This window comes from Oncorhynchus mykiss, chromosome 21, assembly GCF_013265735.2.
Source record: "Oncorhynchus mykiss isolate Arlee chromosome 21, USDA_OmykA_1.1, whole genome shotgun sequence".
Classification (NCBI taxonomy): Eukaryota; Metazoa; Chordata; class Actinopteri; order Salmoniformes; family Salmonidae; genus Oncorhynchus; species Oncorhynchus mykiss.
The window spans coordinates 50598662-50617021 of record NC_048585.1 but is presented as its reverse complement, the minus strand read 5'-3'; the positions used below and the strand labels follow the sequence as shown (position 1 = coordinate 50617021).

Sequence of the window (18360 nt, the reverse complement as noted above, 5' to 3'; positions counted from 1 at the left end):
GTGCACAAATTTGTTTACATCCTTGTTAGTGAGCATTTCTCCTTTGCCAAGACAATCCATCCACCTGACAGGTGTGGCATATCAAGAAGCTGACAGGAACAGGTGCACCTAGTGCTGTGGACAATAAAAGGCCACTCTAAATGTGCAGTTTGTCACACAACACAATACCACAGATGTCTCAAGTTTTGAGGGAGCGTGCAATTGGCATGCTGACTGCAGGAATGTCCACCAGAGCTATTGTCAGAAAATGTAATGTTAATTTATCTACCTTAAGCCTCCTCCAATGTTGTTTTAGAGATTTTGGCAGTATATCCAATCGGCCTCACAACCACAGACCACATGAAACTACACTGCGGGATCGTCTGAGACCAGCCCCCCGGGCAGCTGATGAAACTGAGGAGTATTTCTGTCTGTAATAAAGCCCTTTTGTAAAGAAAAAAATCATAGCTGGGCCTGGCTCCTCAGTGGGTGGGCTTATGCCCTTCCGTGCCCATCCATGGCTGCGCCCCTGCCCAGTCGTGAAATCCATAGATTAGGGCCTAATGAATTTATTTCAATTGACTGACTTCCTTAAATGAGCTGTAACTCAGTAAAATAGATGAAATTGTTGCATGTTGCATTTTTATTTTTGTTCATTATACATAATTAAATCATTTGTATAATATCAAACTTGGATTATGTTTCAAGAGACCCTTTTTGACATTGTAAGGATTATGCCTGTAGTAGCTTGGTGGTGCCAGGGCCATGTTCTCACTTCATTCGTCAAATTAACCCTGTACACAAATCAAATAATGTGTTTTTATCTGAAAAAGGGAACTCCAAGACTTCCAACAATGGCAAGCCTCATAGAATCCTTATGAATTTGGAGCCTATTCCAACCATATCCATTTCATGAATCACAGACTATGTTAATCTACTTATACCTCTTGACCGTCTGCATATCCGCAAATGTATTCAAGCAGCTCGAGCCTGTCAAATAAATCAAAACCTAATGAGAAATTGGACTTAATTGGCCAGAAATTGCACTTTGTGGCACAAAAGCCCTCTCATAACCGCAGAGTGATATATAGCAACTGACTGCTAGTCTACAAAGACTGCCAAATGCTAGTCGGAGTGTTGGCTACTGTGCTACACATTTGCCTAGCAACTAAAAGAAGAGCAGAAATTCAGCAGTCATTGTTTAATCTAATAGGCTACTCACACTACTGTATATGGCTTTTCTCATTCTTTAAAGTGGACATAATCCAGACAACTAATCCAGAGCATAGACTAATCTAGAGATGAACTGTCCCTCGTGGTTTCGCAAGGTTAGACTGAACCAATAGACTAACTAATCTGGAGAAGAACCTAATAGAATTACTGTACTCTTTGTAAAAAATAAATAATGCATAAATGAGAAAACAATGGGGGGGGGGGGGGGGGGGGGGGGGGATTACTGTATTCTGAAAGGCACTTTCCATCAGGCAAATCAGGAATATTTTTTGGTTGCCTGAAAATGGTCACTTGCCCAAACACGTTTACCCACAGAAATGCCAATAATTGTCCATCTTTCACTTTAACAATGGTGAGGAACCAGAGAGATCAGGTTAATTAAGGCTACTGGAATTATTGCAGTTTGGTTGGTTGTTTGGTTGTTTCAAATAATTGCACGCCTTTAACAACTGCTTAGTTTCCTTGCCCCTGCCAATAGGGAAACCCTTAATGCCACACATCCACACATTAAAAAACACCAACGCCGTTATCATAATAGTCATGTTAATTTAATAGTCCCACGGTTACTTCAAATCTTTTTTACTTTTACACATGTTACTACTTTCTCTGCCAACATAGATGTCTCCACGCCACTCGTTCTCGCCATTACAACGTTTACAGAGGTTTTTATACAAAGTGTGAATGAGCCTTCAACCATTGTTCCATTCCCATTTACAGACATGTGCCTGGGAAAGAAAATGATATGTGCCAAACTGAGCATTGCAAGAACTGACATAAAACACGACTGACTACATAAAGTCCTACATTTCCCAATCCACCTGCAGGAGTCGTCGAAAGAATTACAAGGTCACATGACGTACCAAATGCATGTACCCCTACTCACAAAGTAGAATGGGTATGTAAGTCTTCATGTAGTCACACAGCTTTAAATGTGGCTAAACAATACCTCAAAGTGAAAAAATAGTGGTTTTGAATTATTTGAACAAAACAATTTGATACAAACGATTAAAAAAATAGAGAGCACATTAAATAAAGGAGGTATTAAGTGAACAGTTACGCTATACCTTTAAAAATGGTTTAATGGTTTTAAGTCGTGTACATGAACACATACATCCATTGCATACAGAAAGTATAAATGTTGGCCTAACATTGTATGTTAACACATACTGATAAATATTGTCAACGGTACCGCTTTATAAGCAGGTCTGTCAGGAACCTGACACAAACCGACTGGACTGCTTGACCACAGGTTGTTTTGGCGACAGAGCAAATCTTTCAAATTGTACCTCGTTATGGCAAAAACAATAGGTTTGCTTTCCTTAGAGCTGCCAATGGTGCCAACGGTGTCCAAAACAAAGAAAATACAATGAAACTCAAAGTAGTTTTAACTGTTATATCTAACTTTCCATGTTTCCTTTTGACTAAAGGAAAAAAAGAGAGTCTGCCCTGTGCAGTGCAAATCTGACCTCTGGTGGCAGGTCCAATCATAACTTCATTTCTGACTTCTCAACTGTCTATAGGGGCCTTTTTTCCATTCCTGTTCTTTCATCTGAATTGACATGAAAGAATAGGAGAGGAAGCTACACAAGACTATTGAGATGCACCCATGGTCTGAGGAGGACTGTTATTTTGTACATTTAGACTCACCCACCCCATCAAGAGGGTTCCCAAATCATTCATATTGATTGGCAATGGATGAGTCTAAAATCGATGTTCAGTGAAACTTTTTGAACAACTCATAGTGGCTCGTAATACTCAGGAGCCCTCCCGAGAAGACTCAAGCTTGACACGTCTCCTTACAATGCCACATATAGAAAATAATGCTCTGGCAATCAAATAGACAACGTACAATGTTAAAAATTAAGAACAAAATGGAATGTAAAAATGATACTCAACTCAACTGAGCCAATATATATCAACTATTTAAAATGTACAACAATGCATTTTCCAAATGGTACAGCAATTAATAAAATACTGATAAGAACCTAGAGAGGAAAAGGGAATGTATTTTCGATAAGTACCACTAGAGGGCAGTAAACACTCATGCTCACACATATCCAGTCATAAACTTGAGATATTTTGAACGTTCTCTGTAAAGTTTTCTGCACCCTCAGTGGGGTAGGTTTAACCGGACGCACCCGGTTTTCATAGCAAATGGAAATAGAGACGGACTTCTTCTTTTGGACGTTAACGAGGCGACATCACAGAGCTAACCGTCTTTGGGGACACTCCATCTCAACTCCTCCACATTTACTGGATTGGTTAAACAGTGCAGATTCAGAGGAGATAATCCCCTAACAGTTTTTTTATTTTCTTGTCAGGACTAGAAAGAAAGAAACGCAGCTCAGACGATTCTTTTAAGCCTGCTATGTTAGGTTATGTTTTCTGTAACGAGAGATTTGTTACTATGCTGCCAAAGGTCTAATACTTTAAGCCTAGTATTCTCTTCCATTCAATACCCTATTAAGCATATTCCCTTTAATACTCGTTTGTAGCGCTCATCCTACCACTTACAGACGCTCTGGTAAACTTGGTACACCAATGAATTCAAATGGACCAATTAAGATTCAGTACATTCTTGTCAAACTCTCAGGGTCTTAACGACAGCTTCTGTCCAACACTGAATTGCATGTGCACTGTGGCCTCAAACCTCTCACTGAATGACATTTTGTGACAGCCCCATTAATGTAGCAGAAGAAAATATACATTCCATCATACAAGTGACCCATGCAGCGGAGCCGACCCACAGCCCACCTGTTCAGAGGGTTTCTAATGTCGTACCTCGGTTAGCGTCCCTAGAAACTAGAGCCAGAAAGTCTATTGGTCTGTTTCTCTATTTGTTTTATGTCCCCCGTTGGTTCTTTTTTTTGGCTCATCTGTTCATTGGTTCATTCATGTCTTCTCGTATGCTGTCTTTCAGGCTGTCTGTTTCTGTGGGTGTCACAAGTGTACCGTCTGTGTTCATTTCTGTACTTCTCTTTTTTAAAACATATTCATATGTCTATGACTCCCCCTCTCCATTCCTTTGTCTCTCTGACTCTGTATGTTCATTGTTTTAGCTCTGCCCTCCAGTGTCTGACAAGTCTCTCTGTTGCTGTTTCCCCATTGGCCCGTCTTTAGCTCAGTCTCTGGGTAGGCACTCCTCCTCGGTGATCCCCTGGGCCTTAAGCTCCTCCAGAACGTTGTCCAGGTGGCCTGGGTCGGGGTAGCCGTGTCCCGTCAGGTTGGAGCCGAACTCCGTCTTGTGGTGCACCTCATTCCAGATGACTGTGTCCGACTCGCCCGTGGTGCTGGATGTGCCCACTGAGAAGATGAGCCGCCGGTCCCACGCCACCAGCAGCAGCCTCAGTACCTGGGGGGGAGAAAGAGACGGAGTGAGAGAGAGAGAAAGAGGAAATTAGTTAGCCACATAGTCCTGTCATTTCATCCACAGCAAACCGGTACAACTGGGTAAACTAGTAATCAAGAAGTTAAACATTAAACAGGAAGTAGTCTGGTGTTTACCTTGCGTCCCTTCTCGCTGTCAGGGAGGTAGCAGTGTCGGGGGAATCCCCGGGCGGTGAAGGGCTTGCCTGGGTTCGGGTGCTCAGGGCCCTGGGAAAGGTGAAAGGTCACGATTAGAATGTAAACAAGTGACATGTACAGTAGTTCTTCCTAAGTACTAAAGAGGGAATTGAAAATGATGGCCAACATCATGATTTACAGAGCATCAGATGTGGATAAGCAATAAAGCTGTTACCTGGATGCCTGGCGGGATGTTATAGATGATGCGGATGGTCTTGCAGTCGGGGTGGCCAGGCAGCGAATGGGGGATAACGTGATACTCCATCTTGCCAGGCGGCTGGTTGCCCGTCTTCACGCCGTAGATGGTCTTGCAGGTGGGGCACTGAAGGCTGCCATCCTTGTTGCCATTGTTGTACATGGCCACCAGACACTGTAGGTGGTACTGGTGCCCACACTGGGCCAGGCGACCCACCGACTCTGCCCGCTGGATGCCCCCAACACCGGGGCCTTTGTAGCCCGAGGGCCCAGGCAGGGCCTCCATGCAGATAGTGCAGTCCTCTTCTGGAGGACTGCGTACCTTCTGAAGGTACCTCTTCACTACTTCCTCAGGGGTCTTGCCTGAGAGAAAGGGAGGAAGAGATATTTTCACATTTATTTACAAATTTTCTATGCTGGTGTCTGACTGTGTGTGTGTGTGTGTGTGTGTGTGTGTGTGTGTGCCTGCGTGTCTGTCTGTCTGTCTGTCTGTGTGTGTGCGCGCATCTGTCTGTCTGTCTGTGTGTGTGCGCGCGTCTGTCTGAGTGTCTCTGTGTGTTTGTGCGTCTGTCTGTCTGTCTGTCTGTCTGTCTGTCTGTGTGTATGTGTGTGTGTGTGTGTGTATGTGTGTGTGTGTGTGTGTGTGTGTGTGTGTGTGTGTGTGTGTGTGTGTCTGTGCATGCTACACCTACCTTTGCGAGCCTGCTTCTTGGTGGTCTTGCGGCAGCAGTGGCCGAGGCCGGGAACGGGCTTAATGTCACTCTTGCTGACAGGAGGGGGGTGGAGCACCAGCTTGGGGGGTCGGGTCAGACAGACAGGAAGTCCTGCGGCGCTCATCAGGATCCCTGTAATACCTAAAGACAACCAGCAGAAGGAGCAGTGAGACCCCTTCTCTATCACCATCTATTGACACTGTTCAGACACAATCTCATCCATCAGAAGCTACTCTCATTGACCATATGTGGGTCACATTAATTAAGAAATTAAGCCTGATTCTCTGTAACACTGTCTATCATTGTTAGATAAAGTGGCCGTTGATAGGCCTAGAAACTAAGAGCGAAAATGAATTTGGACACTGGCATTTCCTTAATAGCTCAACTAAGAAACTAGGCTTGTTGTTTATATTGTTTTGATAGTGTCTTAATGGCTGTTCCTACCTGCCAATGCAGGGTGAACAGGGCTGGATCCATTGAGGTTCTTCACAGGAACCGTTGGGACTCTGAAATACAAAACACACACTAGGGTTAAAACACCACTTCGTAACACACACACACACCCATAGCAGACACAAACACACACCACACACAATCACACACACTCGGATTAGGATTAGGCACACTAATTGCTGTGTCATAGGTAAACTGCAGGTGGGAAACGCACAGGTGACCATAGCGTCTGCTGTTTGCTGTGTCACGGGTCACATCTTGTTAGCAAGTCAAATAGCTTTTACCAAGTCACGTTTTAGACACAATGGCTAAGTGGCTCATGGACTAGAATAGCACCATGTTGACATGTTGCTGTGCCAACCAGGACTCCCCTTGTTGTCTAAACCCTGGCTGAAAACAACAACCCTCACCTGAGCCAGCACTGCTTTATTGTTCAGTACATAGAAGGTTGTGAAATAGAACCCTTTGGAGTCAGCAGAGTTGGCCCGTTGGTCAATTTCATCTTAATTCCAATCACCTCAGAAATGGAATATCACCCCTATAGAAAAATTCCATGCCCAATATAACTGACAGGAATTGAAACAGAATTCAATAGCCAGGATTTAAATTGCCCATCATTCCCTACAGTCTTCTCTGTGGGACAACTGGAAGACTGCTGTGCTGTATCATTCTCGTGATGAGACTCCACATTATTCACAGTATAATCCCACCAGAAACCGTCCTCACTTTGCGTTGAATTTGATTATGGTCATCTTGACTTTGATTGTGGAGTTTGTTTCTCAGCTGAATCTGCAAAACCCCTCATCTACGAATAAATGTTTTATCCCCAAGACGCTATCTGCTTAACGCTTCTCCAAGCGTTTTAATCTTTCTCAATTCTATCTTCCTTCTCCTTTCCAAATCTAAAGAATACATCCTTGTTAACCTCAGACACGCCGTACCTCCCTGCTCCAGTCTCCCTCGCCTCTCTAGATCAGTCAGTAGGTGTATGATTGTCCCCTCTTATTCCCTTGGCTCTTATAGGGATAATCCACCTGTTTCCATCTGGTGATGTCACCACACCGAGATTACCCGTGCAAGGCCGCCATACAGCAGACATACTGTAGTAGTGACATTATCTAGGGTCACACCCTCTAACCCTTCGACACTAACCCTCTAGGCAATGCTGTGGGATTTCACTGAGGGATAGTACATGATGTGAAGCAGGGGCTGGGATTGGTCTCGGTGATTAATAAGGATCCACCCCTTTTTTTTTTGGCAAAAATGACATATCCAAATCTAACTGCCTGTAGCTCAGGACCTGAAGCAAGGATATGCCTTTTCTTGATACCATTTGAAAGGAAACACTTTGAAGTTTGTGGTAATGTGAAATAAATGTAGGAGAATATAACACATTAGATCTGGTAAAAGATAATCAAAAGAAAAAAAACATGCGTTTTTTTGTACCATCATCTTCGAAATGCAAGAGAAATGCCATAACAAATTATTCTAGCCCAGGCGCAATTTAGACCTTGGCCACTAGATGTCAGCAGTGTATGTGCAAACTTTTAGACTGATCCAATTAACTATTGCATATCAAATCAAACTTTATTTGCCACATGCGCCGAATACAACAAGTGTATACTTTACAGTGAAATGCTTACTTACAAGCCCTTAATCAACAGTGCAGTTCAAGAAGAAAATATTTACCAAGTAGGCTTAAATAAAAAGTAATAATACAAAGTAACACAATAAGAATAACAACAATGAGGCTATATACAGGGGGCACCGGTACCGAGCCAGTGTGCAGGCGTACAGGCTAGTTGAGGTCATCTGTACATGTAGGTGGGGGCGAAGTGACTATGCATAGGTAACAAACAGCGAGTAGCAGTCAATGTAAATAGTCCGGTGGTGATTTGTATGAATTGTTCATCAGTCTAATAGCTTGGGGGTAGAAGCTGTTGGGGAACATTTTGGTCCTAGACTTGGCTCGCCGGTACCGCTTGCAGTGCGTAAGCAGAGAAAGCAGTCTATAACTTGGGTGACTGGAGTCTCTGATAATTTTATGGATTTTCCTCTGACACCGCCTATTATATAGGTCCTGGATGGCAGGAAGCTTGGCCCCGGTGACGTACTGGGCTGTTCGCACTACCCTCTGTAGCACCTTACGGTCAGATGCCGATTAGTTGACATACCAGGCGGTGATGCAACTGTTCAGGATGCTCTCAATGGTGCAGCTGTAGAGCCTTTTGAGGATCTGAGGACCCATGCCAAATCTTTTCAGTCTCCTGAGGGGGAATAGACTTTTTCGTGCCCTATTCACGACTGGCTTGGTGTGTTTGGACCATGTTAGTTTGTTGGTGATATGGACACCAAGGAACTTGAAACTCTCGACCTGCTCCACTACAGCCCCGTCAATGTTAATGGGGACCTGTTCGGCACGCCTTTCCTGTAGTCCAAGATCAGCTCCTTTGTCTTGCTCACATTGAGGGAGAGGTTGTTGTCCTGGCACCACACTGCCAGTTCCCTGACCTCCTCCCTATAGGCTGTCTCATCGTTGTCAGTGATCAGGCCTACCACTGTTGTGTCGTCAGCAAACTTAATGATGGTGTTGGAGTCGTGTTTGGCCATGCAGTCATGGGTGAACAGGGAATACAGGAGGGAACTAAGTACACACCCCTGAGGGGCCCCAGACGTTTGTTTGATCCCTGGAGCGCTAGAAATTATATGACAAGAATAGTCACACACAGCCTGGCCATAGGAAACATATACACCCACAAGATCCCTAAAATCATGTGTTGTGGGTCAGATCCTAAAACAACTGTCTGGTTCACAGATACCTGGAAATACCTGGGTTAATCTCTTGACATGGTTGACCATGCCCCAACCACTCATTTTGTCACGCCTGCCCCATGCTCCCCCTCTCTGGCGCTCGAAGGCGCCAAGCGGCCCATCCTTATGCACACCTATCACCATCGTTATGCGCATCAGCGCTTCATTGGACTCACCTGGACTCCATCACTTATTGATTGCCTCCCCTATATCTGTTTCATACCCATGTCAGCATTAATGTTGTGTTGTTCCCCCTGTCCAGACGCTGTCCTTGTTTTGTTTCATGTCTGTGATTTATTAAATATTCACTCCCTGTACTTGCTTGTCGTCTCCCAGCGTCTGTCCTCACACACTTCACTTGCCAAACAAATGTGAACAGAGTTTACAACTATGCTATGAAGTGTTGAATGCATTAATCAATTAAACGTATTAGGCATAGTCCTGGCTTAAGCCTAGTCCTGGATTAAGCCTAGTCCTGGAAGCACCTTGAATTTGTCCCTCAAATCAATCGTTATTAGTCACACACACGTGTTTAGCAGATGCTATTGCGGATGTAGCGAGTGTTTCTAGCTCCAACAGTGCAGTAATATCTAACAAGTGATATCTAACAATGTCACAACAATACACACAATATACACAAATCTAAAGTAAAGGAATGGAATTAAGAATATATAAATATTTGGAAGAGCAATATCGGAGCGGCATAGACTAAAATACAGTAGAATAGAATAGAATACAGAATATAAATATGTAAACATTATTAAAGTGACTAGTGTTCCATTATTAAGTGGTCAGTGATTTCAAGTCTATGTATATAGGGCAGCAGCCTCTAATGTGCTAGTGATGGCTATTTAACAGTCTGATGCCTTGAGATAGAAGCTGTTTTTCAGTCTCTTGGTCCCAGCTTTGATGTACCTGTACTGACCTCGCCTTCTAGGTGATAGCAGGGTGAACAGGCAGTGGTTCGGTTGGTTGTTGTCCTTGATTATCTGTTTGGCCTTCCTGTGACATCGGGTGCTGTAGGTGTCCTGGAGGGCAGGTGCAATTGCCGTACCAGGCGGTGATACAGCCCGACGGGATGCTCTCAATTGTGCATCTGTAAAAGTTTGTGAGGGTTTTAGGTGCCAAGCCAAATTCCTTCAGCATCCTGAAGTTGAAGAGGCAGTGTCTGTGTGGGTGGACCATTTCAGTTTGTCAGTGATGTGTATGCCGAGGAACTTGAAGCTTTCCATCTTCTCCACTGCGGTCCCGTCAATGTGGATAGGGGAGTGCTCCCTCTGCTGTTTCCTGAAGTCCACAATCAGCTCCTTTGTTTTGTTGACGTTGAGTGAGTGGTTATTTTCCTGGCACCACACTCCCAGGGCCCTGACCTCCTCCCTGTAGGCTGTCTCGTCGATTGTTGGTAATCAGTTTATTATTTTGGAAATCACATTTTCCTCCCACAAAATAGGCCTGAAACTGTCTGAAACCGCCCTCTCATAAAACTATATGTCACTTCACAAAAAATTATAAATGAAAATTAATTCATTAGCAAGTTATCAGTGATTCTTGTCAAACAAACTAGGATTCCACAAATAGCCAACCCTCCACAAACCCACGAATACATCTCTCAGCCACTGACACCAGACTTCAGCTACTGTCTGTCTGGTATAGTTCAAGTATAGTTTGGGGCTCCCGAGTGGCGCAGCGGTCTAAGACACTGCATCTCAGTGCTAGAGGTGTCACTTTTGACCCTGGTTTCGATTCCAGGCTGTATCACAACCGGTCGTGATTGGGAGTCCCATAGGGTGGCACACAATTGGCCCAGCGTCGTCCGGGTTAGGGTAGGCCGTCATTGTAAATAAGAATTTGTTCTTAACTGGCTTCCCTAGTTAAATAAAGGTAAAATAAAAAGAAGTCTTAGCTCTTCCCAGTGAGTTGGTCACTCAGCAAAAGTGCCCTCTAGTGCTAAGAGGAGATCATTGCTACACTCTCACTCTTCTCACAATAACACATTCCTCCAAACAGCGCCAGTAACTATGTCAATATTGATACTCGCCCTGTGGGCCTATCCTCAGGTGACAACTCATCTATTTGCATGTATGTATTACCTAAGTATCTGCTACCTCAGTTTAAAAAACGACCTGGGTTGTCCTTTGCCAGGATCCCATACCACACAGTATCTTGCACTCAATCCCAAATCACCCCCTTACCCCTACCCACAGATTTGAAAAAATTAGACAGGTAATATGGCACATGCTAAAGTGATATGGAAGAAGGTGGAGCTTAAACCTGTCTCTCCTATCCTTTCCCATCTACACATGCGTGGGTACTGGGTAGTGGCTCATTATAGCATTTACCAGTGTGACATGGCCCCAAGTCCCTACCCCTAGACACTTCTCAATGGCCCCTTGTCAATCTGAAAAGATGCCATTGGTGAAAGCAATATGGTAGTTGTCTAAACCAAGCCCCTCAGGAACCGGGAACACATCTCAAACTGAGACGCTGCTTTGTGTCTCTAAGACTGGAGACGTATGCCCTGACAACCCCCCTCCCCTTCCCAGTCCCTCCTCAACCAAATGTCCCCTATCAACAAGTCTCATGTCTCCATATTACCCCCATTGCCACCCCCCATCAATGTCACATTCACTCTCAGGGCCAACTCCCCAACCATCCCCAACCAATACCACAGGACAGTCACGCAGCTTCGGTTTCTCAGGGTAACACTTGGGCCAGTCGCTACAACGTTGGGATCTCCCCATACCCCCTGCCCTGAGAACCCCCTGCCTCTGCCCATGTCCCAACATTGTTTTGTAAATGGGAACCAGGCCTCGGCTGTGCCCACAATGGTTGCCGCGGTGACCGCACCCTGACATACACACACACTAACTCACACTAACAGGGGTAGAGGGGCCTGTAAGAATGAGAATAGGCCTGGGAACTGTGTGTGTTAGGGAAGATGTCAGTATCTCCCCACTCCCTCCTCCACCCTCCTGTCCCCTCCTGTCCCTCACATTCTAACTGGGTGAATCAAATCTGAGTGACACTTGTGAAAATGCTGCATTCTTTATATGAATACGTTGTTTGGGTGTTGCTTTCACATGGAAATGAACAAGCTAACAGAATTTGTCATAAGGATTAAAGGCTTATGAATTCTAATGAGCTGTTTATGTCAGATATGGGCAGTGATTATGGAGGCATGTCTACGCTAGTGGAAACGCTTCGGATCACAATGTATAAATTCCTTGCCTATCTTCATTTTTCCTGCCTCGTTTGGTGTTTATCTGCGATAGACAAGTCCATAGTCGACCGTGTATCATGATGGGATTACCCAGTGCATAGGGTACATAACACTACTGAATCTCATTCTCAACACTGAAAGGCCCTTGTCTTCAGAAAGAAAACTTGGCAAAACTCTTTGGGACGACTTCCCAGAGATGGGTTAAGCCTAGTTCTGTAGTAAAATGCATGTTCAATAGAGATTCTCTGAAGAGCCATTCAATATGTAATAACAACACAAGCAGTGTTCCCATGTCTATTGATTTTAATGATAATATACTGATTCTATGACTTCAAGTATAGACTCTCAACAACAGCAACAACAAAAAATTGCTAGTGGTAGTCAGCTGTGCTTGCACCAAAACTTGAGTATTTCTCCTCCTATAGCTTGACCAATATCTTCTTTTTAAATGGTGAGCCAACTTGTTTTCAGCGCTTTTATTTACATGACTGATCAAAACTCATGTTATTATGGCTCTCTCTTGTCCCTCTGCATACAGTGAGCAACATGTTTGGAACATCGAATTGCAATAAAATCGCAGTATCAAATCGAAGTGCATATAGAATGGTGATAAATCGTGACACAAATTGTATCGTTTACCTACTGTAAGTATCGTGATAATATTGTATAGTGAGGTCCCTGCCCGAACAGGTGTAGTATTGGGATAGTACCTGGATAATTGATCCTATAAAAGGATAAGGTGTAATATTAAGTGAACTGTAGTGACATAGCAACAGCTGGAGCAGTGACTCACCCGGAGGCGATAAGGGCTCTGGACTGGGCCATGGCGATGCGCTGCAGGGCGGGTCGGCTCAGCCCAGCCAGGCTGGCACGGGGAGGTAGAGGGGCGGCACAGGCCGCCGCCGCTGAAGACACCGGCCCCAGGACGCGGGCAGAGGGCGAGGGGGTGCAGGAGGAAGCTGATGTGGAGATGAGAGGGGGGGGCGCGGGCATCGACAGAGGGGCAGAGGAAGCCATGGATGCCATGGAGAAGGAAGAGGAGGGGGGAAGAGTAGCACTGTTGGAAGTGATGGAGGAGGGCGGAGGAGGCGGAGGAGGCGGAAGGGGGGGTAGAGGCGGGGGAGGGGGCCGTGTGGAGGAGAGGGACAGGGCAGCGGTGGCCGAACCCAGGAGGGAGAGTGAGTGGGCAAAGCCACCGCCCCCTCCGACCCCCAAGCCACCGCTAGCTCCGCCCACAGACGTTCTGTGGGGAGGAAGGGACCTGCCCATGGAGGAGGGGGGACGTGGGAGGGTGAGAGAGTAGGACCCCCCCATGGCCGAGTAACCCCCACCCAGTTTGGGGCTGGGAGGCTTGTTCTGGGGTGGCCTCCTGCCCAGGGTGTGGGCTGTTGCCATGGCGCCCGCCTTGACGCTTAGGAGCAGCATGCATTGCTGACAGGCGCAGGGCTGGCCCAGGGAGGTGATTGCGGAGGCTGGCAGGGCACCGCTGGGGTAGGCGCTACCGTTCCCGTTCCCCATCCCGCTCAACCCCACCCCCATGCCTACTCCGGACACCCCCAACAGTCCCCCGGGGCCGGGCCCCCAGGCGTGGTGTGACTTGGGAAGGGGACCCGAAACAAGTGGGTAAGCCAGGTCAGAGCGGCGCTGAATGCGGCGGCAGCGTTGCGTCTGCCCGTTGATCTGGGTCATACTCTGGAAGTGGATGAGGTAGCAGAATCCCAGTGGCGCCAGGTCCAGCCAGGGCTGCTGGCGGTCGCGTGCCGCCTGGATGGCGATGCCCACCTCTGTGTCGTAGGCTGTCCACGAGCCTGTGTCGTTCTCCCACTCCCACAGCCAGCCCTGACCCGGCGCCGACGTGGGGTCGTAGAAGCTGCGGCGAACCGGTCTGAGGGTACCTGGGGTAACGGTAGAAAGACGAGGGTCACGCCACAGAACTACAGAGAGGGGAACAAGAAGGACCTGTTCCAGAAGACCTGTCAACTAACCACACACTGTCACACACCCATTGTTCACAACACTGACAACATGTATTATTACACTAAGACACTGCATTAATAGACAAACATTGACACAAATCACTAGTATGTTTCTAGCCATCTCTAGAACATGATTGTGTTTCTACTTTTATGTGATTTGATATGACCAGTTCAAGTAAAAAAGAAAAGAAAAGAAAAAACATGAATACATTTTTAAAATAAGGCTTTGTTGTTGACTGAGACCAACAGAGCTACATGAGCTAAATGTTCTGTAGGCCCTGCTGTAATATTTGTTGTAGTCAAGCAGATTACACAACCAGCAAATTTGACATATATGTGTGTGCTCGCTAAGAATATGGGCAAACAGGCTAACAGCTTTCCCTTGGTAACCGCACGCCATGTTCTGGATTGTGATTGGTCGCTGGCCTTGGTCGGTTCTCTGAGCTGGTCATGTTTGCTTTCCCAGGGAGTCCAGAGACTGAACTCAGAGAATGTTCAATAAAGCCCTGTCCATACTGTTCACCTATTACCTGGGATTTAAATAACTTCTAATCCTGCAAAAATATTAAATTGAGAATGACTAGCAGACAATGAATGACTGTTGATTGTTTTAACGAAAACTACATTTTGGGAGAATAAATTGTGCAAAAGGGCTTTTTTATTTATTTTTATTTCACCTTTATTTAACCAGATAGGCCAGTTGAGAACAAGACAACTGCGACAATAGAAAACTTAAGCTTCAACTAAGAAGACACAAACCAATATAATTAATTTATCAATACAGTATGTTGTTCAAAACAATAGGGTTTGAATGTAAAGTATACTTGAAAAACATACATACTTAGTATAGTCTATTAAAATTTAGAGACTTTACTAGACACACAACAATGCCTGGAATGCAACAGAGTAATTATTTAATTGAATCTGAACTCAACCCAACTACCCCCTTCTCTCAATGACCTCAGACTTCTGCAATTCATCTCTCTCTCTAGTTTTGGGACAAGGGCAGCCTACCCCCTCTCTCCCCACAGCTATCCCGGCCTGGGAAGCAGGCAGACTGCACAAAAGCTTTTGTCAGCTAAAGTTGAGAGGAGGGCGGTGGTCTTGGCCAGAGTGACAATTCTTCCCTTTGTGTTATCCTATACTTTTCTCACTTCAATGTGTGAAGACTTCTCTCTTTGCCAGCACCTAAAGTCTGGAGTCCTTGAGACAATCAGTACCATTCTACAGAATAGCATTAACATCCTTAATAAGAGGCCTATAAGGGAAAGTGTGGGGATGAAGGAAGGTTCAGATAGCATTTCACCTTCACCCTCTCTATTCAGATAGCCAGTCATAGGTGAGAGTATAGTATATACAGGAGTTTTATAGAAATTTCATTTGGAAATGTGCTGCTCATGAGAAATCATGTGAGCCTTGCAGTTGCACTGTGAACCCAATCCAGGATTGCATGGTATGGGTATGTGTCATGATGACTGTGTGATAAAATAGTATGTACCCTCTGCTTCCAACAAAAACATACTACTGATCAATGTGGTATAACTGCACACAAACAAGCGGGCAAGCTAAAAATCGACCCCAATTTCCCCTCGGCCTTCTCATCTTTAATCATGATCATGTTTTGCATACTCATAATGAGAGGCCTGAACAGCTCATCCATAACTTTGGCCTACATACACTGTAGATGTCCACATACACACTACAACCAGTGACTAACCGCTGAGTATTGGCACACTGTACGCTCACAGCCTTTGAAGTAGTGAACACAGAAGCTGAAAAACCCTCCAGTAGTACTGTATGTATTCAATGTACATAGCAGATTCCAGGGGCCTGTATGCATCAAGTGTCTCAGAATATGAGCGCTGATTTAGGATCAGTTTTTCCTTTTAGATTACAATGAATGAGATTGCATGGACCTAATGATAAGTGGACTCCCTAATGAGAACAAACTTTTTAAGCATGCAGTTTTCCAGGCCCAATTCAGTAGCTTTCCATATATTTCCATATATTTATTTCCAGATACCGGCATGCTCCAGTTTACTGCATGATGTAAAGGCGTATTCCAAGCCGTTGCATTTATCAAGAGTGGACTGCACTTGCAAGATGTGGAGAGAAGGAGCATAAAATCAGCTTGTAGCAACATGTTAGTGATGCAGGCTACTCGGTGTTGAGGTTTAAGATATTACTAGCACAATTTGGCTGCCTCTCTATTTTATGTTAGATTTTTTATTTAACTATCTCTATGCTAGGTTTCTCTTTAGCCCCTAACCATGTTATCCAGATCTAAAATGTAAATATGATAACAGTGATGATGCTGAGATGCTGTGTTTTGTAAAATTCAAAACACATGATCAAGATAAAAAGAAAAAGAAAACGGTTTGGGATAATGGAGGCAACTGCAGGTAACAAACAAGGCCTTGAAAAATCTCAGTGAACAACAACAGTCTGCAACCGTGCATGCACACATAGGCTATAGCCTAGTCTGCATAAGATGTCGCATCAAACAATAACATAAAGGCTGTCATTTAAAACATGAAACCAAATGTAGGTTATATTAGCTAAATTAGAAGTGCAGGCTATTGTATTGCTGTGTCGTATGCTACATCATCGGTTTCACTGCAGTAATAACACTGTAATAGCTTAGGGCCAATTCAAAAATCCCTCAATACAAATAGGGCTATGTCACGGTTGTCAATCACATTCGTCTTACCAGTATCTTGTCGGAACTGGTGCATGGAATGCAAGTCGACGATGTAGGGCGAGAGGCGAGTGTCCACCTGGCCTAAGACAACACTACCACCCCGTGGGTCGTTGCGGATGACTGCCTCGATGTGGTGAGAGACCGCTGGGCTGTAAGGCCGCCAGCGCCCGTGCTCGTTCAGCCATTCCCATACCACCACGGCCGACGCTAGTAACATCCTACTCCTGCAAAAGAAAATAGCACAAATTACGCGTCTAGGTGGTTTTCTTTTTAGAAATGTCCTATTTTACACACATCTCTGTGCGCAGCTGCATCCATCTTGAGACATTTACCAGCTAGGATAGGCTATCGAAATATGTTAATATTAACTATAATATTGCAGCTCTGTCATAGGTAGGCTACCTATTGTCTGTGCAGCCTACCTTCCATGTTGATATCCCGTACAGGTAGCATACAACAATATTTCGTTCCTTTGTTCAAGCGAATCAATAAATCATTAGAATCGTTTTTCATATAGCAGGGCAAAAAAACAAGCAGGTTCCTTGCATTTTGGTCCGTATGCAGAAAAATGACGTATAGGTTAGGCTACTGAAATCATTTATATGGCACAATCCAATTTGGGTGTGTGAAGATGCTATGTGCTATGGTGGTGGTGCACTGAGTTTGGATACATCAAACATGAATAAAGTGGGTTACTGTAACAAGTGCCAGATATAGTTTCATTATGCATTATTTTAATAGATACAATGTAACAGATATGCAGCGAGCGCCCACTGGTCACTGAAAAGACCAACAACTGTCAGGAGTTTCACAGCTTTATCCCACTGTATCCCCTTAACATGTTAGGCGTATTGGTTGATTTGTAGGTAGGCTATAGCCTAAAGTAAATCAATATAGACATATTTACCAATGCCGGGTAGCCTACTTTTAGTTCGCCTTCTGCTACCTCCAATCAAAGCCAATCCAGTGTGGGCTATGGTATTTTCGGTTTTACGGTTTAGCGATTATCCATCTCGTTCTGTTAGAAAATATAGCCTAGTATTGCAAATCCAAGACGTTTGTGGCGATAAAAATCACGGATTCACGTTATATAATTGCCCTGACGTTCAATGCAATAGCTTTGTTTAGACTATTTGTTTGAATCTCTATGAAAGCGCATTTGGGTCTGCATAGTCAGGTCGTGCAATTGGTCCATGATGTGTCTTGGTTTTATGAGTGGGTTGCATTTATATGAGAGGACCACTGCAAATTATTCCGTGGGTGCTCCCGGCAAAAATAATATTTGACTAAATGTTGGCGTGAATGCTTGGACCAGTGTTTCACCCCGCACAGTGTATTGGTAAAGTAACCAATCAAATTCCAGAAGCAATGCCCAATACTCCGCCCATTGCTGAGCGGACAAGGAAGAGTAATGTGCAAGCAGCATCCAGTCACAGCCCTATAATAAAACATAATAAATAAAGGACATGATTAAATGTGTTATTATGAGTTAGTATGAGTTCAACTCCAAATTAT

General features: G+C 44.7%; 1 protein-coding gene across 4 annotated transcripts; it reads right to left on the bottom strand.

The window, feature by feature from the left end:
• Window positions 1-1741: 1741 nt before the first annotated feature.
• LOC110500883 (E3 ubiquitin-protein ligase DTX1-like) lies at window positions 1742-18223 on the bottom strand. Of its 4 annotated transcripts, XM_036958124.1 has the most exons (9): window positions 17753-18223; window positions 17268-17315; window positions 16855-17069; window positions 12962-14102; window positions 6129-6190; window positions 5664-5825; window positions 4952-5334; window positions 4717-4806; window positions 1742-4564 (listed from the first exon to the last, which is right to left on the bottom strand). In XM_036958124.1, the coding sequence occupies exons 3-9, from the start codon at window positions 17060-17062 to the stop codon at window positions 4334-4336; spliced, it is 2277 nt and encodes a 758-aa protein (XP_036814019.1). In that variant the 5' UTR covers window positions 17063-17069; window positions 17268-17315; window positions 17753-18223; the 3' UTR covers window positions 1742-4333. The 4 variants fall into 4 exon arrangements, with proteins under 4 accessions (XP_036814019.1, XP_036814016.1, XP_036814017.1 ...); XM_036958121.1 differs by having other exon boundaries at window positions 17268-18223; XM_036958122.1 differs by lacking the exon at window positions 17268-17315 and having other exon boundaries at window positions 17753-18222.
• Window positions 18224-18360: the final 137 nt, after the last annotated feature.